This window comes from Harpia harpyja, chromosome 11 (genome assembly GCF_026419915.1).
Source record: "Harpia harpyja isolate bHarHar1 chromosome 11, bHarHar1 primary haplotype, whole genome shotgun sequence".
Lineage (NCBI taxonomy): Eukaryota > Metazoa > Chordata > Aves > Accipitriformes > Accipitridae > Harpia > Harpia harpyja.
The window spans coordinates 29,028,052-29,056,048 of NC_068950.1; the positions used below are offsets into that span (position 1 = coordinate 29,028,052).

The 27,997-nt window shown below is 39.1% G+C and overlaps 1 protein-coding gene across 5 annotated transcripts; it reads right to left on the reverse strand.

The window, feature by feature from the left end:
* Positions 1–27,946, reverse strand: SH3GLB1 (SH3 domain containing GRB2 like, endophilin B1). Of its 5 annotated transcripts, none has more exons than XM_052802671.1 (11): positions 27,762–27,946; positions 23,018–23,159; positions 20,239–20,367; positions 18,337–18,470; positions 17,854–17,946; positions 15,632–15,718; positions 14,200–14,223; positions 7,313–7,402; positions 6,678–6,778; positions 1,478–1,709; positions 1–474 (listed from the first exon to the last, which is right to left on the reverse strand). In XM_052802671.1, the coding sequence occupies exons 1-11, from the start codon at positions 27,831–27,833 to the stop codon at positions 367–369; spliced, it is 1,212 nt and encodes a 403-aa protein (XP_052658631.1). In that variant the 5' UTR covers positions 27,834–27,946; the 3' UTR covers positions 1–366. The 5 variants fall into 5 exon arrangements, with proteins under 5 accessions (XP_052658631.1, XP_052658632.1, XP_052658635.1 ...); XM_052802672.1 differs by having other exon boundaries at positions 15,680–15,718; positions 27,762–27,945; XM_052802675.1 differs by lacking the exon at positions 27,762–27,946 and adding an exon at positions 27,497–27,516.
* Positions 27,947–27,997: the final 51 nt, after the last annotated feature.

A 27,997-nucleotide genomic window follows, 5' to 3' on the forward strand; every position in this document is an offset into this window, starting at 1 on the left:
TCAGTTCACAATAAGTTTATTTTATGTGAAGAAAAGCTTTGCCATTAATGAAAAATTTCAGTAGAAAACAGTACCTCCTGCTTTCAATCTAGATTACTCAAAAGTAGAAGCTTGTATTAGTGAAAACTTCAGTAGAAACAAATCTGTAGGAAACATGTTCTTGGCACATGAAGTAAAAGCTTTAAACACGTTAAGTTTGAATAGAGTATTTACCATGCAACCATGCTGGCAGAAAAGCCAGTTTGTAATGGCTGGTATTTGTCCCTCAAGACAATAACATGGAAGACACTTAAACCTGCTTACAGAACGTTAATTGTATATAAATATGTGTCACCATAATTGACAGTCTTTATTCAGGCCAACCATTTAGTTCAGCAGTTCTAAATAAGTAATAGGCACTTTGCCTTTCTGATTTCCCCTTTCACCCATCAGCCAGTCTGAATCCATGCCAGGGATACTGTACACTGTTATCACCTAAAAAACCAGAAACACATAATTATAAACTTTCCTTGCCTGGAAAAAAATTACAGTCTACCTTCATGTGATTTCCAAGGTCTTAGAGTTGAGATTAACCAAGTTATATAGAGCATTTAATATAAGCATCCATGGAACTTAATCTAGTGCTCATAAAAATTATTTCACTGGTCCATTGAAAAGAAGTAGATATAGTAGAACATTTTAAAGTCCCTTTTTTTTCCTGATTAAATTTTATTAATTACTGTTTCTTTTCTATTTTTTTAATCTATAAATCTTGTATATCGCTATCAACTTTAACAGGCAATTAAATGAAAGTTTGTTGGATCTTCAAATGCATGACAGAAAGACAGATGGTGTTGATGTGCTACATCTTAACAGAAATCTTAGGCCACAGCTTCTACCTAAATCAATGTCTAGATAAGAAAAAAGTCAAATAGAAATGTTTAAGTAATGCACATTGAAAAAAACAAAAAGTCTGAAAATTTTTTTGTGGATGCTCATCTTCAGGGTTAAGCTACAGTCACATTACCAGGTGGAACTCTGTTCCAGCACTCTGCTTTATTGTATATCTCCGCCTGCTTTGCATAGACTCTCTGACTTAACAGCACAATTGAATTGGAATGGGAATAAACACAGCACAACCATCACCATCAAAACAAGAAGCAGTTGTATTTTCATATTCTTCCCAAATTGCAGTATTTAATGTTTGAAAGACTAACTGTATCAATAACAGTGCTAAAGGTGTAGTAAAAAGTAGACAGCACAATTGCACCTTGATTGTCTAGCAAATGCTCTTGCAAGCTAAGCTGCTGTAACAAATGTTAATTCTCACTACAGAATATTAGGGTATATAGGTACAGGACAACGCCCTAAGAGTACTATTGAAGTTTAATTAAAAAAATCAACTACACAGATTTCTTGACGTAGCACATCTTCGCTGGCTAGTCACAAGCATTCTGATTTTACTTTTAAATTAACAAAGTACATAGAAAACACTTACCTCATCTGCAAGTAGTGATAATTCACTGCTGTTTGCAGCATCATAATCATAGAGAACTCTAGCTTTTCTGCTGCCACTTGATGACTTCAGTTCACTGATGCCTGAAGTAACTATTGAATTGCTTACTGAAGTCAATGAAGCAGAGGCTGAGGCCAAGACTGAGGGAGCAGAAACACTCTGCACAGGAGTTGAGGAAGACTGATTATTGTTAGAGAGGAAAGTAGATGGAAAGCTGTGGGAGAAAACAAAATGAAAAGACTTCTGAGTGAATCAGTTCTACATGGGGAGTTATACATGCCTCCATGCCTAAATTAGCATTCTTGCTTTTATCAACTACAGAATAAACACCAGTAGACAGTAGTAACGGAACAGCACTGATATTTGTATAAATCTAAATAAAGATACATGTTCCTGACCTGTAGTATAAATCAAACCAATAAAAGAAATACTAACACCTTAAAAAAACTTGATAATTGCCTCTTAAAAAAAAAAAGAAGGCAAAACCAGGAAAGCACTGTTGGTCAGACTTAATTCAGACTGTATTTTAATAAACATTTCTTTTGACAGCTCTGCCAGTAAAAGTAGCCTCCACCTCCTCCTGCTCATTCCTCAATTATGTGGCTACACAAAAGATTGTGCTGGTGAACCAGATCAGGGAATTATAATGCGGGTTAAAAACACAGCCTCCCTCTGAAAGAAGAAGAAAAATCACAACTATTTTTGTAATCTAAATCAGTTCTTTGATTCAGCTAAATGCAAGCTGTAAAACAAAAATATTTGTTACACTAAAGATGAACTTATATCAACTTAAGCCCCTCCTCTCTAGGTCAAGCTGCTGCTTGTTCTGTGCCAGCTGTAGTGCTTGCCAGACCCTTCTATGAAGTCAATTCAACTCATTAACCCGCCTGAAAAAAAAAAAGGGGTAAAAAAAAAAGTGTATAATCTTCTACTAAGTTAATGAGCTGAATTACTAAAAACTGTGATGAGAGCCAGAGCAGATACAAGGGAAAGGACAGAATAACCTGGCTGAAAAGTGGAAGGAGCAGAAAGAAGAACACAGAAGCAAGAGATTTCAGGGCAGTGGGGTAGGGGGAATGGAACAGCAGGGGGGCAACGATGAGCTGTGAGATTGTCTCATGTCACTCTGCCCTACAACCTGGGATGCAGTTCCATGGCAGACTAAACTTATTTATTTAGTAGTTGATGTAGTCAATTCCTTGTCCCTTTGCTGCCTTACTTTGTTCCAGCACTCATCTGATTCTACCTTAAAAGCAGGTCAATGAAGGTTCTGAAAAGTGGTGGAGCTGATGAAGTGAAAAAGGGTCAGCAAGTAGAACACAGACTGAGTCAGGATGACATGGAACTGTAGCTGCATTTCCTTCCATTCTTTTGACTACACATCAACTAGTCAGTCAATTCCCACATATAACTTCTACATAGATGCTTTTTCATTAACACCTGGGGTGTTGACATATTACCCCCTTTTTTTTTGCCTACTCTTTTGACATAATGAAGATCTATTCATATTGTGTGTATGAATCTGCCAGAAAACACAGTCTCATCTCATCCCTTCCCACCTATGCTACCCAGTTAAGTTCTTCCTGAAGATGCGGTTCAGTGGCAACTTTAACCATATAAATCAAGATCAGTATATTCCCACACCAATGTCTGCAGCATTACTGGTGCTCATATAATCATAAAAGGAGCTAGTTTAGGGAGCTGATGCAGGTGAAAACTAAATCTATCAATACAGCAACTAATTTTTGGATCACGTGGCCACGAACATAGGTGGAATTAAGGCAGCTCAAGTCTGTATTGGCTGCAGCAGTACTGCACACAAGTTTACAGTTTCACACGATACTTAATCTGGTAAATTTACACTGCCACCAAACAGGGTGGATCCACTCCTCTACTCCTTTTTTGCATGAATGTTCATTCTCTGTCATTTGAGTCAGATCTAGCAATCTGTTGGTTTTGAGTTGTTTCAACAATCTGATCTAACAAAAATCATCAAGAAGATTGCTAATTGTCCATCAGAACAGCTTGTTAAACAAGTTCACCTTGCAGTCATGCTATTGTTATATCTGACTGAAGGGAAACAGCAGGAACATATTGTGAAGGACAGAACTAGCTCCTTCACAGTTAGACTGAATTGCATATAAGAATTGGGTAGACTTTCAGGAGACTGGTGTGAGTTTAGTTAGCAGTTTACTACTGTCAAAACAAGGAAGCCCCACTTCCCCCTCTGGCTTACCTTCACTTCATTTGATCATAAAGACCTGGTTCAACTCACCAAGACGACTGCGACTCCACCAAAAAAAAATTTTTTTTCCTTTGCCAGATTAGTTTCTCAAACCAGTTCACCATGTTCGCTGAACAAATCAAATGAGCAGAACAAATGGAAGAAAAACTAAACCACACTTTTTTTTTTTGAGATAACTCAGCTGTGCCTCATGATATATTTATTATTTGATTAGTTGGCAGAGGGATTTAATTTTAAATGACAATCAGCTGTTTCTCAATATTGCTAAATTACTGTTTAGTATACTGCTAAACCTGTTAGCTGTTAATGCAGTAATTACTTGTAAATCATTCTGCTCAGTTCAAAGGGTCACTGGTTTGTAGAGGTAGTGGAAAAGCAAGCCAAAGCTTTATAACCGCTGTGTCAATCAGTAAGTAAAGCATTAAGTCCCGTTCTTTTTGCAAAGCCACATGTAGGCATGTTACTGGAAAACTTCAGCTATACAGAGGTTGTCTGGGATTTGTTTTGAGCACTTGAGCAGCAGGAGTTTCACAGCTTGTAGAGTAGGGGACTAGTAATGGGTAATTTGAAAAAAAAATAATGATGCCAAAGCTTAGGCTTTGCTGTCAGGGAAGCTGAGAAAATTCAGAGCAAACGCAGTTATCAGCAAGAAAAGCAGCCAGAGCACCAGGATATTTGAAATAGATTTGTTTAGTTCCTTCTGAGGAACTAAAAAAAAAAAAAAAGAAGAGAGATTGCTTTTAACCTGGGAGATTTGATTCTTTAAGCAGCCCCACTGGAGGGGGAGGCAGTAGAGGGATAAGCAGCTGGTGCTGCACTGAAGAGAAACAACCCATAAAACCATGTCTATTTTTATAAAGAGAACTGAAGTTTTTTCCCCCACCTTCCCTACAGCTGACTCTGGAAAGTACATCAGGAAAATCAGTACTCAGCTTTGGAACTTGAATAGTCTCAGTGTGAACCAGGTTAAGGTTTATACCCTAGATTCTGACCCAGGTAAAACATATAATATGCAACTATTCTGAGAACCAGGTTTCTGTTTCAAGCAACAAACTATCCCACTTAGAGGCTGAACACTTCTGGTCCACCAACAACTTCAAAATAAAAATAAGTCCCTCGCAGCTCTTGGCTTTCATATGAGAATATGGCACAATGTCATTCTTAGATGTGTGAAAAGAACATGTGTAACAGCACTATATATCCCTTGTTAACCAACAGAGTGCTGGCAAATACCAGCAAAATCTAGCTGAGCTGCCTAAACTATTTATTTGGTACTATATCTGCCTACACATAACATAGAAAGAACGCTACACACATCCTGCTTATCTGTTTGTTTAATGCAAGTGCTATGCACCGTATGCCTATAATCCCAGGAACTCTTCCAAAGCAAGGAGCGCAACTTGAGACCCCGTCCCAGTGCTCTCTTACAGTTCAGTGGGACTTCCTTGCGCAAGGAAGGAAAGACACACCCAAGATTTAATACCGTTACTGTTTAGTCCACACAGGCAGATAAACTCATTTGGCTGTTTGAGGCATTTAGGATTTTGTAAAGCTTCCATGCTTCTGGTCTTCTAGCAGTCATAGTAATTTTATCAAACACTACTAATCGGATCACAGCCACAGAAAGATACATCCTTCTGTTTTCCTAAAGGCAGTATTTTCTTCAAATATACTTTTTTATACCTGGTAGCAGTTTACACAAATTTTAAACAAAGACAGCTGTTCTGGTCATGCTGTACGTCCTTAAATCAAGAGATTTTAAAGAGGAATACATTTTTCCTCAGGTTAAGGTATTATGCTTAAAGCTTTCTGTACAGATTTTAAAAACATTCTCTCAAAATAGTTGTGTAAATATACTTCTGTATACTAAATATACTTAATTTCTAATTTAAGAGACGCTTGTCCTTAATCCAGTAAATGTTTCTTTTCAAGCTATCAATTCTACAACTTGCATTTATGCGCTACAAAAAAGATGTGGCTTTTTTTTGAAATCACAGTTTTAAACTGAGGAAAGGAAATCAAACGCCACAGGAAGTTGCAAGTCAGGAAAAGGACACAACTCAAGAACACTTTTGTTTTTACCTCCTTGTCATGAAAAACATAAACAGAGATACTTTATAGAGACAGTTATTTAGAATAGACACTACAGTAAACTTCTAAGTACAGACAATCCTTCAATGCATATGCTCACCTAAAGAATGTGGTCTGGTATAACCCTAAGAAAGGCTGATTTGTGAAGAAAAATTAGAAGAGGGAAACTTTATGAAAAGTAAGTATGTAGATCTCTATATCACCACCAATCACACAAAAAGGACTGTGAACACAAACTAATGTCAGACAGTTTCTTCTCTTAATTTAAAAACACTAAACCCACGAAACAGTAAAACCAGACAAACTTGCTTATTCCACTGTGAGTGCTTTGGATTACTAATTATAGATATTATAAATTACATTTCTCCCTAGATACAATACCCATGCTGGCAACTCACTTACAGTGGAGAATGCAGTTTCATTGAAAATCAGGTAGTACCCTGTAGCAAAGTAAGATGTAACAGGAATTTACAGGCAGTACAAAATCTTTTCCCACCTTGCATAGTGGTTTTGTAGCATGAAGCATAAGAAAACTGAACGATTACAAGTAAATCTCTAGAAATTCCTTTTTGTGTCATTAAATGAGGTTACCATGGGCTTACCTTCCTCAATTACAAAATACACAAAATCTCAGTAAATCAACCCTCAAGAGGCATTAGTGCTGTGTGTAGGCTTAGGGAAGTAGTTGCACTGTGGTAATTACATATTAATTACCTGAGAACAGATATATTTCCTTTCAGTCCAGCATGCCTGTGTGTTCACCACTTATATCTGCCTAAGTTTTCCTACTATTCATAAGCACTTAGAAAAAACTGTTTTTTTCTGAAGTTTTTACAGCGTTACTACCTTCCAAGTTGCTTCTGGAGATCCAACATGTATTGGTAACATTGTGCATAATAGGTCATCTGAGCTTCAACAAAATCATTCAGACAGCGAAGATGATGTGCCTACAATACAGCAAAGAATTCAAGTTTTTAGTCTGTAAAAGTACTATACTGCATTAGAATATCTGGTCTCCTAGTCAGATGCTAATGCCAATATTGGCATATAGGGATTTATGCCACATACGCACAGTGCCTGGATTTACCACTGAAATGGGATAAGAAGTCACAAAAATTAACATATTTGAGCACAAAAAATAGGTGCTGTACAAGCATCATGCCATTTACCTATGTTGTTTCCATAAGAGAATAAATATTTTAGCACATTTTTGTAGTTTCAACATTCAGTTGATCTGATGAATGGGAAACTGAGTTTAAAGGATAAAAATGAAAGCTCCTGCATGCTTAAGGTTAATGGGAGAGTAAAGTTAAATTCAGTGGATACTTAACTAGAATTCAAAAAATAAAAGAACATGGTTTGATGCTTTAACGCACTGAAGTTAAAACTCATAGCCCAAAGCTCCCGAGCAGCTTACTGTAGTTATTTTTAGAAAGTGCGCTGATTTGGACTTTCCCCCTATACCCCTTTTGGGTACTCACATGTGTGCTGCTGACTCCTTCCAGCAGAAGTCTGGTAATCTCTGCTTGACGGTCAAATTCACTCTGAGTAATTCGTACTTCCTGTTCAGACTAAAAGTAAGGATGCACATTAAGTATTTGTACATTGCACTCTGTTACACTTTCTGACTTCAACAGTTCCATTTGATTCTCAGCTACCCATACAAATGCATTAATCACAAGCTTAGGTATTTGAAACGTGCTTTTTCTTTGCAGACCTTTACTAGGCAAAAAGAGTAATTGCATTTGGGGTTCAGAAATGTTGAGGCCCTGCATAAACAACAAACAGTTTTATCATCAGACACCTACCACGTAGAGTGAATGTATGCAAAAGGAAGGCATTTTTCTGCCAGTGGTATTACCCCACCTCTCCCAATAACAAACCAAGTGTTCATTGGCACAACAGTGTCTTCACCAGGGCTTCTGTCAGCATAGTAGTTTGTATTGGCTTTGTGTGGCAAAGTTTTGACAGCGGGGGCTGTGTGTGTGTTACAGGGGTGGCTTCTGTGAGAAGCTGTTGGAAGCTTCCCCCGTGTCTGACAGAGCCAATACCAGCCGGCTCTAAGACGGACCTGCCGCTGGCCAAGGCCGAGCCAATCAGCGATAGTGGTAGTGCCTCTGGGATAACAGATTTAAGAAGGAAAAAAAGTTGCTGGGACACACAGAAACGGCGGCCAGAGAGAGGAGTGAGAACATGTAAGAGAAACAACTCTGCAGACCCCCAGGTCAGTGAAGAAGGAGGGGGAGGAGATGGTCCAGGCGCCAGAGCAGAGACTCCTCTGCAGCCCGTGGGGAAGACCATGGTGAGGCAGGCTGTCCCCCTGCAGCCCAGGGAGGTCCACGGTGGAGCAGATATCCACCTGCAGCCCAGGGAGGACCCCAGGCTGGAGCAGGTGGATGCCCGAAGGAGGCTGTGACCCCGTGGGAAGCCCACACTGCAGCAGGCTCCTGGCAGGACCTGCGGACCCATGGAGAGAGGAGCCCACACTGGAGCAGGTTTTCTGGCAGGACTTGTGACCCTGTGGGGGACCCACGCTGGAGCAGTCTGTGCCTGAAGGACTGCATGGCATGGAAGGGACCCACGCTGGAGCAGTTTGTGAAGAACTGCAGCCCGTGGGAAGGACCCACGTTGGAGAAGTTCGTGGAGGACTGTCTCCCATGGGAGGGACCCCACGTGGGGCAGGGGAAGAGTGTGAGGAGTCCTGCCCCTGAGGAGGAAGGAGCGGCAGAAATAACGTGTGATGAACTGACTGCAACCCCCATTCCCCATCCCCCTGCGCCGCTGGGCAGGGGGCTAGGTAGAGAATTTGGGAGTGAAGCTGTGCCCAGGAAAAAGGGAGGGGTGGAAGGAAGGTGTTTTAAGATTTGGTTTTATTTCTCATTACCCTACTCTGCTTTGATTGGCAATAAATTAAGTTAATTTTCCCCAAGTCGAGTCTGTTTTGCTCGTGACGGTAATTGGTGAGCGATCTCTCCCTGCCCTTATCTCAACCCACAAGACTTTTGTTATATTTTCTCTCCCCTGTCCAGCTGAGGAGGGGGAGTGACAGAGCAGCATTGGTGGGCACCTGGCTTCCAAGCCAGGGTCAACCCACCACACAGTGGCAGCCAAAGACAATGTAAATTTTTTCCATACTTCAAGTTAACAGGGCTCTGACCAAATAATTCATAGAATCATAGAATCATTTCAGTTAGAAAAGGCCTTCAAGATCATCAAGTCCAACCATTAACCATGCCCCCTAAACCATGCCCTGGAGTACCCTGTCCACTCGCTTTTTGAATACCTCCAGGGATGGTGACTCAACTGCTTCCCTGGGCAGCCTGTTCCAATGTTTGACAACCCTCTCAGTAAAAAAATTTTTCCTAATATCTAACCTAAATCTCCCTTGCTTCAACTTGAGGCCATTTCCTCTTGTCCTATCTCCAGACACCTGACAGAAGAGACCAACACCCACCTCACTACAACCCCCTTTCAGGTAGTTGTAGAGAGCGATAAGGTCTCCCCTCAGCCTCCTCTTTTCTAGACTGAACAACCCCAGATCCCTCAGCCGCTCCTCACAGGACTTGTGCTCCAGGCCCCTCACCAACTTGGTTGCCCTTCTCTGGACACGCTCAAGCACCTCAATGTCTTTCCTGTAGTGAGGGGCCCAAAACTGAACACAGGACTCGAGGTGCGGCCTCACCAGTGCCGAGTACAGGGGAACAACCACCTCCCTGCTCCTGCTGGCCACACTGTTTCTGATACAGGCCAGGATGCCATGGCCTTCTTGGCCACCTGGGCACACTGCTGGCTCATATTCAGCCGGCTGTCAACCAGCACCCCCAGGTCTTTCTCTGCCGGGCAGCTTTCCAGCCACTCTTCCCCAAGCCTGCAGCGTTGCATGGGGTTGTTGTGACCGAAGTGCAGGACCCGGCACTTGGCCTTGTTGAACTTCATACGATTGGCCTCAGCCCATCGATCCAGCCTGTCCAGATCTCTTTGCAGAGCCTTCCTACCCTCAAGCAGATCGACCCTGCCTCCCAACTTGGTGTCGTCTGCAAACTTGCTGAGGGTGCACTCAATCCCCTCATCCAAATCATCAATAAAGATATTAAACAGAACAGGGCCCAACACCGAGCCCTGGGGAACACCACTCGTGACCCGCTGCCAACTGGATTTCACCCCATTCACCACGACCCTCTGGGCTCGTCCATCCAGCCAGTTTTTCACCCAGCGAAGAGTACACTTATCCAGGCCACAAGATGCCAGCTTCTCCAGGAGTATGCCATGAGAGACAGTATCAAAGGCCTTGCTGAAGTCTAGGAAAATAACATCGACAGCCTTTCCCTCATCCACTAGGCGGGTCACCCAGTCATAGAAGGAGATCAGGTTGGTCAAGCAGGACCTGCCTTTCATAAACCCATGCTGACTGGGCCTGATCCCCCTCTTATCCTGGAGCTGCCGTGTGAGTGCTAATTCAGGGTAAGCCTCACATTATTTTTGTTCAGGTAACTGCACGGCCACCAGCTGTACATAAATATTCCATGTTAACAGGGTATTTCATACATTAATGTCTCATACTGGCCACCAAGCTACTGCAACTATTTCTGGAGCTTGTAATTGAGGTGTCTTCAAAAATAAATAAATCCGAACTATAGCAAATGTTCTAACTTCAATTAGAGTAAAATTTCTATTAAAATGATTGAAGTTTCATATTTAAATAATTCAAATTTATTCCATGTTACATATCATTATCAGCATTTTAAAAATAATTTGACAATATTATAGCAGTTTTAAAGGACTTCCATCTAGCACAAGCCAAAATTACTTTAGAGTACTTGGGGGGGGGGGGGCGCGCGTGGAAGGACTCAAACACACAAATACATAAAAATATGTGTTGTAATATCTAAGATTTACTGTTCCAAGACAGAATGTCCTCAGCCTGGAATCTGGACTACCTTGCCTCAATGCTTATATGCATTTAGTAGCTTTTTTCTAAAAACAAACCCAAAGGCAAAAATCTACATTAAGTCCAAGACGCAGCAGTTACTGTTCTCAACAAAACGGAGTAAGAAAATATATTTTCAGGAAACTTCATGGGGTGATACCGATAGGCTATCGGTTTCAAAAGGATTTTATGTGTTTGCAAACATCCTGTTCTTGCATTCCGCTAATGTTAATCAATATGAAAAGCTGCATGGAAGGATCTTAATGTCAGAAATGGGCACAGAAGAATGACGCAGTTACCCAAGAAACATTTTTCCATCTGAAGTCACTGCAGCTGGGAAGGCTTACACATTAATTAAACAGTGAGGAAGCAGCTATAGACTACTGTGTGTTTCTTACATACACTGCTATCTCAGTTTTATCAAGTTACAAACTAATTAGGTTTTCAAAGTTTGTTGAGGCAAGACTCTTTGCTTGGAATTTTCCTATTAAATCTGTATTAATATCAGTGAAATCCATCTGGCAGTCCCTCAGAGAAATCTAAGAACAAACAGAAGAAAAAAGCAGATCTGATAGCCAAGAGGGGAAGAAATGCATTCCCTTCTGTATTAGCAACATTTTCATTTCCTTTAAAAAAACCCAGCAAATTCATAGGTAAACCATTTATCTGAAGATAAATAGTCTAGTCTCTTGCTTCTCTGAAATCAGCAGTTGCTAATATGTTTCTTTCTTCCTGCCAGGTAAGTAAATACATGAGAATAGGAACTTATAAGAAGGGGAAATATCCATCAGAATAATAGTATTTGTTTCAACAATATTTTAGCAAATCAACTATTTTCTATAAGAAAAGGCAAAGCAAGTAATGTGGTAACATGTATTAACTTAGCCAGTACAGAGTGACTTTAAATACATTGCTTTACAAAAGCCTGATATACTGGCTTTGTACAGATTTACATAAACTGAACTATGTGATGATGTGTTTAATCTGTTTTGCCTATCCCTATTTTCAGTACTGCTAGGTGAACAGTAGCAGGACAGTGTATCTACTCTACACCTTACAGTAAAGGTGAAAACCAGCCAACTTTCAGTCTGGGAAGTTTATGGCCTGATCACCTTAGTTTCTAAACAGAAAGAAGAGCTCAAAATACAAGCGTAAACTTTCCAGTGACCCCCAGCTGCAGTCAATATTTTGGTTTTAGAACAATTAGAAGGCCTCACTGTTATCTCCCATGAAGATCCCTCAAAATGGTACTTGCTCTCCAAGTTCAGAATATGAACCCAGTTTCTGAATATGAATATTCAGAAGTTCATAATCTCCCCAAATTTCACATAAGAATGTGACCTCTCAGAAATACTGTGCAATCCAGTAGTGAAAGGGTGACACACAATCATAAGAGCATAGGAAATAAAATCACCTTCCTAACATTGTTTTATTAGACATGCTATTAGCAAAACAGTGATAATGGATATATTCTTGCTACCCAATATAGCTGTGCCTCCTTGTCTCCTTCGTAGCGAAAAGAGAGGAGCTCCTCTTGATGCTGAAAACCAGTCTAACCTCAACATGCTGAACAGACACTAAAAGCCTCTGCTCTTTCCCTTGACTGCACCAGACACCTCAGAAGATTCCTAACAAAATTCATGTTTATAAAGTGTGTAATATTAGTACCCACCCTATGTGTTTTATAGTACGGTATTTAACATCCTCTAATACTACATTTCAGAGGGGAAGTTAAACTGAAGAAAGTTTGTCATTGACACCATGCAGACGTTTTGTTCTAACTCAAAAAAACCCTGTAATTGATCTAGAGATCACTGGACAGTCCAAAATCCTTATTGGGACATTTCTTAGATGTAAATTGAAAACATCTATGAATCTGTTTCTCCAACTTTCAAACACAGAAGGACAGATTGCCTTTAGAAACTTGGATGGATTACTGTATCTTTGGCAGAACATGTGTGTTACGGTTTCTTCTCAATAGTTTCTGCTTTTTATATGCTTAATAAAAAAAGGGAAGCTTGAATTATGTAATTTATTACAAGATTTAAAGCTTTTAGTCTCCTTTATGCTATGGTTAAGCACTTGTATTATTTCTTTTTCTCTCCAAGACACAATCTGTTAGATTTCACTATCCTTAAAAGTTGCTTGTCATCATCTCTGAAAAGCAAATAGTTTTATTCATCATTGTCTTACAGATTCAAGATTAGTTTTCGTTACAGCAGTACTGCTTCCCTGCCATGTTTTTCCCTGAAACAGTACCAAGTACTCCAGCAGACAGGTTTGCTGCTTCCAAATTTTTACTTTACTTAAATAGTAAAATAATTCTCAAACTTTGGGATCAAAGCTGACCTAACCCTCCTTTTACAGTTCAATCTCTAAATTCCTTCTTCCCCCTAAACTCTCACACTCTACAGATATACTCCTCTGTCTGCACCATAACTCGGAGAAACTTGGAACAGAAAAAGCCTTTGTTTATTTTCTCTCACAACCCCAAAGATTTCACCCAAAGCTCCATATCCCAGCTTCTAATAGCAATTCCCTACACCTCCCACAGCTGCCTATCTAGTCCCCTTTTAAGAACCATACTCCAAAGCCCCTGCCCTCCAGCTACCCTTAACTTTTATTTCCCCTCCTCTATAGAAATCCCCTAAGAAATTTCTTCTTAACTGTTAGCACAGCTTCTCACAGCCTGTTCCCAATACTGCTTTGTCAGAGCCAGTAAGCCTGATAACAGCCCTTCTCGTGGCACCGAAGCAGCTGTTGCCTAACACTCCATTAGCTCCACTGAGTTTGTCCCTGTGCAAGGGATGGCATGACAAGAGAAGGGTGCAGCCCCCATCCCCAAGGCTAATGCTGTATTTATGAACCAGCCTTCAGTCCATGTACAGTTTTCAGATGTGCCTACCTCCTAACTTCAGTTGCTTAAGGTAAGCACAGCATTCTCTAGTGACACTGGGAGAAAGACGTGAAACAAAAAAACCCCAACAAAACAAAACCCCTCCAAAACAGAGTTTGCTCTGAGTTTCTTGCATGCACTCCAGCATTTTAGTTACTGTTCCATGTTCTGGGTAAAAGTTGAAGAACAGTGTTTTTCAGGACAGTTTAGATTACTTTCTGAAAATCTTCAGATAAGCTAATTCTTAGGAGGTCATTTTTAACAGGATGCCATACCAGTAAATTTTGAGACAAGTCCTGTAGTCTTGTCACGTGAGAATCATATGGTACTAAGTGACAGCCAGAAACAGCTTACTATAAAACAAGCCCCAGGCATTGTTTCACCAGTGGAGTTTGAAAAGCCCTAGAGGGAACCAGTGTATTCTGATGTAATGCATCAGGCTGCCAGCATTAGACTGAAATCAACAACATGCAATATCCTTTATTACATTAGATAAGCACAAGTTATGGTTTCAGAATTCTGCAGTTTCTAAATTGTTTACTTACTTTTGTCACCTCCTCAGCCCATATCTAGTCAGCATTAAGAGCAGGGGGAAAAAAATAAAAACATACAAACTTGAGACATTGGTGGCACTTTAATACAGGATGCAACCATACTTAGGCTTTTAACTACTTTCCTGTCCTCAGAACTTCACAGGGATTTGAGGAGTGCTGTAAGTCAGTTGCCCAAAGCACTTCATGTACAATGAAACTACAAAAAGTATGGACAGCACTGTATCTGTGAAATAAATCAGATACTGAAGAGTATATGACTTGTAGAACTTCTATGTTACAAGAATATATTTAAAACAGGCTATTACAACAGAAGACATTACTTAGAAAATTACATGAATGAGACAAACTAAATTACCTTATGGAGGAATTTAATTTACCTTAATGTGTTAAAATATTGGAAAACTATGGAAAGCTATTCTCGTTTTAACACCATGTTAAGTAAAGACTGAAACAGACAAATGAATGATTTCTCTTGCTAATTCCATTACTGGTTTCCTATTTCACAAGCATTCTTACTGAAACCTAAATTTAATTTAAAATGCTACAGAGGTATCTCAAACTGAGTATTAAAGTAGTAGCAAGTAGTACAGCAAAACCATACAACTGCAAGGAATTTACTTTAGAAATTAATTACTTCAGTTTGCTGTCCCAATTCACTCTTGTAATGCAGTTCTCCTTTAACCTTCATTTTCTGCAGTTCTAAGATGACACAATCAGGACTTCAGTAGGAAGAAATGTGTATAAAGGTTGCAGAAGCAAGTTGTAACAAACAAGTTTATTCGCTCTTTTATCTGATCATGACTGAGAAATCTGGAACACTAATTGAGATGAGACCCGCTATGCTGTGCAGATCCAAGACCCAAAGCAGGACAGGCTGAACAGCACAGTCTATGTCGTACATAATTAATTAACCCCTTCCTTTTCCACTTTCACAATTATGGTGCTAAAACCAGCTGCATTAATGAGTGTTGCAACAAGTTTAGGATATACTGTACTTTAAGTTAAGCCATTAATTTATTAATTCAGTTTCAATTATTTGTAAAACATTGCTTGAAGGGAGTAATTTCTACATATTCCTGGCTATTTCACATAATTCACTCCTACTGATATTAAAAAAACAGGAGAATGAAATAATTCCTTTCCCTCCAATGGGTGAAATTAATTTCAGAAGTGATAAAAAAAAATCAACTCCTTTGCATCCTAATTCATAAACTCACAGAAATTAGAATAGAATGCTGTATACTTCAGATTATCAGAAATATTCTGATAAAAACAACATCTAATGTTGTACTGACATAAGTGTATTTAGTATACTATACCAATCCAGTTTGGAATGGAAAACATCTGAAACAAGACCAAATGAGCTGGATAGCAAGAGGAAACATTTGATAGGAAAATGAATGAACACAGGAGGCCAACAAACCTTTAGCCATTTTACATGCAGCAAGTTGAGCACGTAAGAGACATTTACCATAATGTTATTCTCTTCAGGCTGAGAGGTGTTTAGTTGCTTAAGTGCATAGATAAAAGACAAAAGCAAGTTACAACACTGAATATAGCAGATGAACAGATTATTGGCACAAAGCACTGCAAGTTTAAGCTAAGCAAGACTGTGAACAGAATATAGATAAATAAAACTGTTTAGATTTCTATTTTAAATACTGATCTAAGCTACTTCAGGTGTATAGTAAGCATGGGAGAATGTTATTTCAAATATTTAATATTTTTTTAAACACAAAAAAAATAATCAAATATAGATACAATTTATCACTTTATCCTATCTAAGAAAGTAGTAAAACATAAAAGTTTGCATCATAACTCAATACACTTTGCTAACCTATCAGTTCAGCCCTGTTTGTCAGATATCTTCCTTCATAAATAAGTGAGCCAGCAGAAGATGAGCCATTTGCATCACACCTATATCCAGGTTAGTTCTCATTTCTATATTGCAGAGGATAAAGTAGAGATGCAATTTTTTCACTTCTCTGAGAAATCTACAATCCAATACTTCTTAAACATGCACACTGCTGTTAAAATGCAATTAAAATTGAAGTATAGGCAAGGCAGTGAAGTAAGAGGCCTAGAGTTTCATACTCTACCAGCACTAAATTATTTGTGCATAAATCGGTGAATTACTTGCTATATGATTATTTAAGACTGGTCAAGTAGTAGCAGCAGCAACTGCCAATGATTTTGTCCAAGCACCAAGCTCTAGATATTACACTGGTGATGGAACTAAAACTCAAATCTAGAGCCTTTCTTTTAACACTAAGCTCAAGGGCAACGATTTCCTTATGGTCTTTCTATTGCTTTAGAAAGTAAGGTATATGCCTGCTACCACACCACAGAGGAAGTTAATAACGAAAATACTTTTTTTGTTTGGAAACTTAACTATGAACAAATACAAGCAAAGGAATAGTTTACTATCCATTGCTTCTCTATGCATTGCTTCCGAATTCCACTACTAGCTAACCAAAACCCTACTTCGCTCTCCATTGTTAGTCTTACAAATTAAGAAAGCTCGACAAGTAGAGAAGTAACCTTTTTGCATAAAATTTACATAATGTAAGGAGAAATGCATGCATGGACTTAGAAAATACAGACAATTTAAATACAGGGACAGTGTGCGTGACATGGAGGATTGAGACATAGAAGCAGAACTGTCAGGTAGAGATGACATTGTTTTTTCAGAAGGATCACCATCCCAAAGATGCAAGGTGCTTCATCTACAAAGCTCTGTCTCAGAGATGACGCTTCTAAGATCTTTCAGGACAGTGACCCATTTAGAAAAGCCAGGAAAATATGACAGTCCTGCTTCTGCCTCTTCATCATGTACTCTGTCCCTGCGTACTTACATTGCCTGTATTCCCTCAGCATCTGCGCGCATGACCCCTGCTGCATTAACCCTTAAGGGAAAAATCACTTCACTACCCATCATTACCTGTTGCACTTTTCGGAATGCAGTCAAAGGATAGCTATGAAAATACTATAAGCGTACTCTGCTGAAATTGCATGCATTCAATCATCTATTCTTCCATTTAGAGGTGTTTTAAGAGTTTAAAAAGCAAAAGCTTTTTAGTTTGTAGTGATTTTAATCTCCTTGAACAAGCATTTCTTGAGGGAATAAGAATGGTTAAGAGATGCGAGTTTAAGAGTCTCATCCTGTTTGGTGGTGTGAAATAGTAAACAATATAGAAAGAGTAAACTACAAATATTTGATATAGAGAAATTAAGTATAGATAGGTTCATCAGTTGGAAGTAATTATACATATGCTTCAACGCTTGTAGAGGTTCAAATGCCAAAACTTGACCTCTGAATGATTTGTATTTACAACCATCTTGGCAGATTGTAGCAAGTCATTTTTGGCAATATAGGCTCATCTAGTACAGAACAAGGGGAGAATATTTACTTGGGTCAAGTAAGTTCAACTTGATGGAATATCTAAAAATAGATGACTAACACCTTGATCAGCAATTTGCTTTTGTTTCCTTGTGTTCCACTGAGGCATTTCTTACAAAGTATCATCTAGAAAAATAGTGAGTGTAAGAAACTAGGACTGAAAACATAACCAAGCAGTCGAGTTTATAAATATACACCAATAAGTTTAAAAGTTATGGATGAATTAAAAAAAAAATTCTACTTACTGCAGCTCGAGCTTCTGCAACTTTTGCCTTCTTCAGTCTGGTTTTTGCTGCATCCAAATCTAGTCTTTTATTTTGTAATAGTTTACGTTCTTTCTGAAAGCGAGTTAGGTTAGTTTGTGAGAATAGGTACACATACTCAAAAGCAAAAGCCTGTCTACTTGGAAATTTTTTAATGCAGTATCATGTGCAAAAAGGTTCTTCAGTTGAACAGAGAGGCAGAATTAGACCTTAATTATTCTCACACATTTTATACTCAAGATACATACTTTTAATACAACAATAGTTACAAAAAGCAAGTTTTCAGAATTATTTTGATTTTACTTGGTCAAAAGGAAGGAAAATACACTGAAGACACAAATTCTACCTGAGTTTTTCCTACATTAGTTTGAAGAAAGCAATAGTGCACAATTATCTACTACTTCATTTTGAAGATTTACAATTACAATTGGTGTGAAATGCTGAAGAACGCACAATTCAACTTACAGTAATGGTTTTGTAGTCTCCTTCAATAAAGTTTCTCAGGGGAGTGAGAAAGTTTATAGCAGAAGTTTGAATTAGTTCTCTGTCTGCTGTCCCAATTCGCTTTTGTGTTTCTCCACATTTAATAAGTGCATTTCCTGCAAAGGAAAAAAATGTTAGTTTCATAGTAATTCAGGCAGGTGGTTAACAAAACAGGTTTCTACAGGCAGGAAAGTTTAGGCCAGCAGTTTGAAAGATAAGCCAATGCCATCACAAGGGCTTTCAGAAGAAATCCAAACCAGCTACAAAAAAAAAGCCCAAACCAAAAAAACCCAAACCCAACAAACCCAAACAACACCACACACCCCGCCCCCAAATAAACAACCACCCAAACCAAACAAACCCACACACCAAACCAAACAATTTTTATTAACAACAGTGACAGGTCAAGGCAAGATTTCAATGAGAACAGATACAGCATTGTAGACGTGGCACCAACTATGGCAGCTCCGTTGTGAACACCTATTTTAGAACTGGATATTGTACCTACTTATTTTAATCCAACAACCTCCTCCGCGATACCATATTTTTGTTTAAGTCAAGAGTAGTTGGTCGCAAGGAAAAAGCTCATTTAGCTACTGGAAAATAATGTGCTTTTCCCTGCCCCCATCTACTGCAACTTCTAAATATGCATTTGTACATTAACTGAACAATACTTTGAAATTTGGTTGTGAGCTAGGTATTGAAACTGAAGTTAGTGTATCAAGAATACAGTTATTATTATCATGTTTCAACAGACTGACAGGGCTGAGTCAGAAAAGACACTAAGTTTTCAGAGAACTAAAATATTTTGTGTCACCACATGAAGGCTAACAGTGTATCTATCTTTATGATAATAGATTTTACTTGCCTGAACTCCAAAAATTCTGCAAGTTAAGGGATAGTGTGCCTGTAAGTACAACTTTATTTGATGTTAAAAAGCAAGACTTGACGCTGATGATCAGAAGGAAGGCCACAGATACCGGCATAAAACCATGTGGAAGTAAGAGGAACAAAGCCTGCCATTATTGATTTTGTGTCCATAAGTCTTCTATAAAACATTTACTTTTTTTTTTTTTTTAAGTGCACTTTCCTTCTTTTGAAAAGGAACACCATTATTTCCAGATATAAAGAACTCACTCTTCCCAGAACAAAAGTTTTCCCTCCCACTGCAATTTTGAAGAAAGCAACTAAAGAGAGCTAACTCAGACTTTGATTGCAGACTATATTATATACATAAACACCTATGCATTTCAGTTGGTTAAGTTAAATTAACAGCTAAATCTATTATCAGGAACGTTAAGAGTCTTGTTGTAGAGAACACTAGAATTACACTTTATAACTAATGCCAGGGTAAAAACATTAGATATAGCACCCCCAATCCGCCTATCATAGGTATATAAATTTGCTGGAGAAGGAAGAAAATTTAGATTATGTTCTACACTCTCATCTTTAGCAAAATACATAATACGAAAAGCAGTAGTACTTTAAAGTTAGAGAGGCTTCTTTCTAAAGAAGTTAATTTCAGATAACATTTTCACTCCACAAATAAAATGCATAAATGTTGTTAGATGTGCAAGTGTGGTCCTTTAACGAGGAAACTAAATTCCAGAATTATTTGTTCTGGTAAGAAAGTTATCCATCCACAAAGACTGTTATCATTCCAACAGCAGGTTCTATTTCTAGATTTGGATAGAAACCTCATCATTGATCTCCTAATGCTCAAAGTTATACAGCAGGTCATCTCAAACTGATACAAAAGTAATTGAACTGTTTTATCTAGAGGAAGACAAGAAATATCATTCTACATTGTTAAGAAAAATTAGAGCTGTGCATTTTTCCCCCTTCATTTCTGCAACACAAGACATATCTTTTACTTCTACTTACCATAGGCTGTTCCTGGGCCAAATTCATTCCCAGCATCAATCATATACTGGCCTAGTAACTCTGGATTATTCATGCGACTTGGTGCTTTACGGTCCAGCTTCTCATAGACAAATTCTTCTATTCTGGCATCTAAAAAAATGTTTATTTGAAATAATTACTGTCATTCAAAACACAAGTTAGAAATAGTAACAAACAAACAAACAAAATTCAAAATCCAAACATTAAACTCAACATTAAGTGAACAACGTTAAGCTGAAGATACTGTTCTTGGCAACTGACTTTATTCCATATTTGTCATGCTATGTTCAAGTGTTTCTTAGAGTCACCTGTGAAAGTGAAAAATTATACTCTTCCTCTCCCTTCTATCAGCATATTTATAGTTTTTCAAAATTTTGTCCAGAAGTCTTCCCTGTAATAGCATAATAGAACACCACTTCTTAACAAAACCAGTCTTTTTGCCCCCTCCAGGAAAAAGTTGTGAAAATTGTTCACCAGAATTAAGAGTGTAGGAATTAAGTTCAACAACTACTGTAGGTTCCCTGTTAAGGTATTCTGAAAGTTTGGTAGCCCCAGAAATCATATCCTCTCTTTCCAACTCTCCCTGCTTCCTTGAAATGCTTTGAAAGAAACCACTAAAGATACTAGAAAATGTTTCATTTTGTATTCCTATCTTTCCTTAGTTTGAGCAGCAAAATTATCAAAAAAACTTGTCATGACTATATGATCATTAATATCCATCCATTTCTCATAATATTAAGCCACAGTATGCTTCTTGGGTGAAAAAGCCTCACAGACATAAGCAGGGACACTGTTAATTACAGTAGCAAACTCCTCAAATACAACACCCAATTTCCCTGACCAACTGTTTTGACTTCATAACTAGCTCACTTTATGCTGTCAGTATGAACTAATTTCAGCCTGCAATAGTACAGACAACCACAAAGAAGCTCTCCAATGAATAAACCTGCTGCTTTGATGCAACCAAAAATAATACTGTTAATTAGACAACTTTCATCAGCACTGGATTAAATTACTCTCTCATGAAGGTTACAAAAATCAACCCGACAGAGACAAACATGCGTACCAGCACATTCCCTGGCACCAAGGGTGAACTAAAAATGATCCAGATTCATTGGTTTTAATTTAATCTATCCATAATATTTATTTTTGACTAAATGACAAAAGAACTGAAAAGTAATCTAAAATTAATGGACTATTACATGGGTCTGACCTAAAGGTACAATTAAAAATGTGATTGAAAGGCATTTTTCCTCTCCGAGACAGGGTTGCTCTATTAACAACCAAAAGAAGCTCTCTACAGCATGTGATAGTCCTCCCAAGTAGGCTGCCAAAAAGCTGAAGTTACATTCACTGACGAAGACCACTGCTTAATGCTGAGTATCTTTACACATCAGAAAATTGACTGGTCAGCATAACTGAGATACTACCTACCATACATTATCATCCAACTCAATCTTCCTCACACAGTTCTACCAGCCTTCAGTTAGTGATTCAATATTCTACAATTACAAGTTTCTGAAAAAGTCAATAGATATTACAAATACTGAATTAAATGAACAGATAACTATTTCCTCTGGCCTAGACAAAAGTTGAAACTTGAGCCAGAATATTCTTTTAGTTCTACTGCATCCTTCCCACAGGATTAGTTGTTTTGGTTTTTATGTTTGTTTTTTAAATACTGCTTTTATGGAACTAAAGTTCCATCCTTTATAGAACTAAAGGATGCAACTGGCTTCCAAATTAATGCTTCTAAGATAAGCATTATAAAGAATTTATCTATTTGGCATTAGAGAAGTGCTATCAGTGTATGGTTTACCTGTACTAATAAATCCTAACTCAGTATATCATTACATGGAGAATATTTATGTTTTCAATGCAGAGGTATTAGTGGTATTATAATTTTATCATTTGAGTGAACATAAAGGAGGCTTCGATTTTTTTTGATAAAAGTAGTTCACCCAGTGACTAAAGACCAGGTCTTGACTTGAAATCTAGATCTAGACACTAAGCAAACTCCTATAGCTGCCAACTCTAGTAAAACTGCCACGAATGGCACAGAAAACTATAGGATATGTCCGAAACTGATATCCTCAACATTACTACTCATAGCAGCAATTTAAGAAACAAAAAAAATTAACACACCAGAAAACTACATTTCTTCCACCCATGGTTTTTTCTGTTATTGTTACAGTAAGAGATTCACCAGTGATGAAAATTCATTTGAAACTTTATTGTATTGCCTAATTATGGTGTATCAATCTAACCATTCTTTAGTAAAGGAATTGTTAGACATTTAAGTTCATCTTGCCTGCTTCAAGCTGAATCATATGGTGCAGACAGCTTAAAGTAATGAAATAGTAATGAAATTTCTTAAGCCACTGCATCTACCCCATGAAGAATTTCAGAGTTCTTACAGCTACCTAAGACTTCTGGAATTAGAGTGGGAAAATCAATTAAACTGGAAACACCTCAAAAACCAGTCAGCCTGAGAACTGACCAAAGTATGGAACCAATGCTATAGTTTAGAGAGCTCTGTCTAAAGTTTTTCCCATTTGAAGGGTTAAGGAAGTACCAGCAATTGGTACAGTGCCTCTGATTCTCAGTAGCTCTTCAAAATGTGCTTTCCCTAACTCCAACCTTCGTATTTTAAAAATACTATATTTAGTCGTAACTTATGCAATACCTGTTGCACTAAACTTTTACATTGGCAGATCTATTAATTCAAAAGTTGCAAACAAAAACCTGAAGGGCTCCTTACTTGGATTTGGCTGCAATAGTACTTCTGTTTGTTTCATTATTTTTTCTGTCCACAATTTAGTGCATTCTGCTTTGCTGAGAAGGTTCTCCAGGTGAGCATCCAGTTCAGTCTTCTCTGCTTGACCAAGCTTTTCTTCTGTAAACTATGAGTTAGACAGGTTGAAAATAGTTAGTTCACAGAAATAATTTCCCAGGACAAGTTTAAGACAGTAACTATTCATTCATATTAGTTACAGATCATGTTTTCAAAGACATAACCATTACCCAGTCATCAATAAAAATCTAAGGATATATTTGAAAGTTGTTAAGTTCAACAACACACCCTTACTATCAGGAAAAAAAAAGGGGGGGGGTGATAATCAGACCAAGATGAGGAAGGTAATTTACAACATTATGAAGAAATCCTCTGCTCTACTTGGTACTGAGAGTTCTCACTTGAAGCATTTTGTCCAATTTTGGCTTTGAAACACGAGCCAAAAGGAAAGAGGCCAGCAGTAAGGAAGACCATTAAAAGATTACTTCAATCTTGTATATTTTATAATTAAGTTTGTCCCTTCTCCCGCAGTAAAACCTGAAGACACAACAGATTCTCATTGTAGCTACCTTTAATGTGTTTCAAAAAATGTTATCCTGCCCACAGCAAACAGGACAAAAAGTAGTGAGTTGAAATTTCAGCATGAAGATTTAAATTAGAATTTGACATTAGAGAAAGCTTTTAAAGACAAGGATAAAAAGCTAAAATAGACTTCTCTGGGAAGTTTTGGAATATATATCTTTGGGGATGGGGTGTGTTTTGCTCTTTAGAATAGGACAAATTAATGTTTTGATGAACTGTTTAGATATAAGTGATCCTGTTATGCCTTACAGAAACAGAAAGATGACCTCCGCTGTTCTTTTCCAAGCTGTGTTTTCAGTGACAATGAAATATAATGTAACTCCATTTAGCTAAGTAAATCCAGCAGATGATTCATTTCAGTTGATATTAAATTCATGCCAACTCTTATTAATCCACAAGCAGTTTGTACTTCAATCCCAGTTCTCTGGGAGAGGGGGAAGCCACACGTTTCACATCAGGGAACCAAGCAAAACCGGAACCGAGGGTTTTGCCTGCCTCTCTTTAGAGCAGTAGTTCCTCATGACAATGATGATCTCACCACTTGACAGCCTGTTTAAAGTCAGGCATTTTCAGAAGAACCTGGCTTATGATTAAATCCCTAACAAGCTTACCAATTAAGAACATAATAGGACTGGAAGCATTTTTGACTGTCAAACTTCATTCTTAACAAGTTCTTTGGTGGCATATTTAAACTTGCAGTAAGAAACAAAAATACAATACAAGCAAATTACATTGTCCAAGTTTGTTTTAATTTCTATCAGATGTAAAATAAAACCAACTCTGATAGCATGCACATCTAAAGTCTAAATAAATGCTAGAGCATTTCCAGTTCTACATAAAAGCAAACTGCCTTTGTGAGAAAGTTCTGTTGCAGTATAGGGAAGAATGGAGTTTATTTATGGATGTATTACTACAACTGTTTAAAAGGCTCCTTAAAAAAGATGTCAGGTACTATAAGTTGTTCTCAAAAACTTTGTACAAATTCATCACAATAAAATATTAATGGTTTTGAAATGATTTTTTACTAATTACAGAGAAGAGTATTTGTATATAAAATGGGCTTTCCTATTAATATTTCGACAAATCTTCTCAGCAGTGTGAAGATTGGTTAGTGAAGATTGCAATGTTAGATTTGACATATACACTTAAAGGAAAAACTTGATTTTAGCAATACTGAGCAGCATGGTAAATAATAGTTTGACAGAAGTACGGTTTCCAGCATCAGTTTAATGCAACAATGCTGCCACTGATTTCCCATCTCAGCTACCCTGAAACCTAAATTTGAACTGGTCTTTCTGGTTTATGTCCTTTTTCAGACATTACTCTGTCACTTAAGGATAAGAACAAAATAAGGAAGGTGGTGCTATGAATCAAGAATTTCTCTTCTGCTTAGAAAAAAATGTTCCAAGATAGGCAGATACTAATGATTTTCTACTTTGATTACAGCTCTAGGAGTTTTGTTTTCATTTTTATTAAAGCTTAAAACATGTCATACTGAGATACTTAATGTAAGCACTTGATGGAATAAATCATATCAGTAAGACATCTATCTTTATTAAATTTAAGTACCTTTATTAAATTCAAAATATATACAAAAGTTGCCTGAATATGACCAGCTAACGCAGAAGGAAGTTGTACTGTTTTGTATACAACTGGGTTATCTCAGCCCAATCGACATTTCAAGTCTACACTGCAAAATTACTAGGAGAAATTACATTAAGATAAGCCTCTAACTTCAGGTAGAAGTCATGAACAATAAAAGTGTTCCTGCTACCAAAGAGTAAAAGGGCAGCTCGCTCCCGACTGCTAAGCAGGCAGCTTGTCGATTACACAGCCTGGCAAGAGGAAGGACTCACATTCTTATTACTATACTCTACGAAATTATTTATTTCACCTCAAATATCACTAACTATAACCATTCACTACTTTGTTCCACAAACTGCAACTACTGCAAGACTGACTGAGAATGACTCCTTCAAGCATTTTCTGCCTGCCAGAAGGAAGGGTAGGCTTTGGATGAAGATGGCCAGTAAGCTTGATTTTTCTGTAGATTACTAACTAGAATATGTCAGTCTGAACACAGTATAATCTCACCCACAGAAGGGACAGGTTTCCTGGAACATGAATATCAGGTAGTTGTGGGTAAAACAGCCCCAATCCCCTTGTAACAGAAAAGTCTGATAAGGCTGAGAAACACTAACAAGATGTTCACCATCTTACAAATTGAAATGGAAATTTTAAGTGATTTTCCTACATACCATATTATGCTGCTGAACTGTTTCATAGGGTTTGGTAGGGTTTTTGGTTTCTAATATCCCAAAGCAACTAGTGTCAGGTCGTATCACATCATCTGGTGATACCTGAACATAAGAGTTTAACTCAATATACAGAACTGTAATTTTTACTAGAGGACACAAAATCTACACCCAGATTATATTTTAAAAAATCCACAAAATTAATCAATATTATGTGTAGGCCTTACATAGTAACTTTAAAAAAAACAGGGGAAGCAACAGTAGCACAGAGAACATGAGTTAGTTTGTAAGAACATGTTAGGGATTTGCTCCTCCCCCTCAATGGCTTCATTAAACTTCTCGGTTTAGGGGAAAGTAGCAGCTGGTAGAGCAAAATTACTACTTCCACATTTCCACTAATTTTAGTTTAGATTAAGCAGATAACTAATGTAGCTATTCAGATGGAAACGAACAATACAGATACCACATGCTGGAGTAAACCACAGTTCACACCACCTTTAAACCCTGACAGACTGCAAAAACCTACATTAGATTTAATGCAATAAGCTGATTTAAATGTAAAAACTCAAGATAAGAGATGAAATCACAACATCCCATCACAGGATCTTACAATAAAGGGTGAACTGCATCTCCTTTTTTGTCTTGTCCAGCAAGAAAGGGGAAAGGGGTGGAGGCTGGAAAGGAAGAGATGGTCTGGGAAACATGTAGACCTAGAAGAAGCCGGGGGCGGGGCGGGGGGGGGGGGGGGGGGGGAAGCATGGAAAGACCTCCATCACAAAGAGAAGCCACAACGACTGCTTTAAGTTCATTTAAATTTGAACAACAATGTTTTCTGACGAGTTTGCATTTTCAGAGCTCTGCTGTGCTGCTGATCATTGGTTCTGCTTGAATATTGAGATTTAGGGCAATACACCAGACCGATTGGACCAGATAAGAACTTTAATCACGTTCCAAACCTGACTGTGACCCAGCGAGAACTCATGAGAAACCAAAGTGGATTACTGTGCACTGCTTGGATGTCCACCTCCCTACAGGAAATCTGTTCAGGTTTGATTATATAAAGAAAGGGGATTACGGCTCAAGACAACAGCTAAGAAACAAAAGCCAATTATAGTGCCCTTAGCGTGAAGAAAGGGGAATACCGATTCAGAAACAATGGGCTATCGAACAAGCTTAAAAAACGATACTAAAGCTCACACAAACCCCCAAAGCCTAAGCAGACAGATACTTTCACGTGTCACACCACAGCTCGAATTTTACGATCAGGCAGCGGGATACATTTTTAGCAGCCAGTAAAAACACCAGCTTACTTCAGGCGAGACACACCTTTGTCCTTTCCACGTATAAAGTCCGACCGTATCTCCCCGCAGCTAATGCCTGCCCAACTCGTCCCCCCTAGCCCAGGAGCCTCCTCCCCTCTTTGCCTGTCCTGACCTTCGGCTGCCCCAGCCCCCCGAGGCCAGCTGTTTTGCAACCAGCCTGTCCGAAATCCCCGCGTCTTGCCAAGCCCGGGGCTAGCAGGGGACCCGCGGGGGAAGGAGCTGGCTTGAGAAGGAGGCGCCTCACAGCAGCACATCGCTGCCCGGCCAGGCCAGAGGTCCGGGCTCACCCCTCGCCAGCGCAGCCAGGCCTGGCGCTCCCTCAGAGCTGGCAGCCCGCGGCGGGCCCAGCCGCCGGCCCGGCCCGGCCCCTCCCGGCCGCCGCTCCCCCGGCCCAGGGCGGAGCCGAGCTCCCCGGCCAACGCCCCGCGCCGGGGCCAGCGGCGGCCCCGCGGTGCCAGCCCGCGGCCTCGCCCACCTCCCGCAGCTCGGGCCGCGGCGGCGAAGCCCAGTCCCGGCGAGGCCCCCGCAGGGGCAGGCGACCGGGGCCGTTACCTGCACGGCGCGGCTCAGGAAGGTGCCCGCGTCGGCCGCCAACTTCTTCACATTGAAGTCCATGATGTTCATCTTCGGCGGGGGAGGGGGCGCTGACTCAGCCCGGGCACCCGCGGCGGCGGCAGCAGCCGCTCCGGCCCGTCCCTGTGGGGAGCCGCCGGGGGGCGGTGCCAGGCCCGGCCCGGCGCCGCAACGGATTGGCCGCTGCCGCGGCGTCAGCCGCAGAGCCCGGATCG

What these genes read in the sequence shown, in the direction of transcription:
- SH3GLB1 (XM_052802671.1), bottom strand. Translation starts at nt 27,833, where the DNA reads ATGAACATCATGGACTTCAATGTGAAGAAGTTGGCGGCCGACGCGGGC. An exon ending in TCCTGAGCCGCGCCGTGCAG is followed by an intron (nt 23,160 to 27,761) that starts GTAACGGCCCCG and finishes TCTAACTCATAG; the next exon opens with TTTACAGAAGAAAAGCTTGG. An exon ending in GGGCTGAGGAGGTGACAAAA is followed by an intron (nt 7,403 to 14,199) that starts GTAAGTAAACAA and finishes CCTTACTTTTAG; the next exon opens with TCTGAACAGGAAGTACGAAT.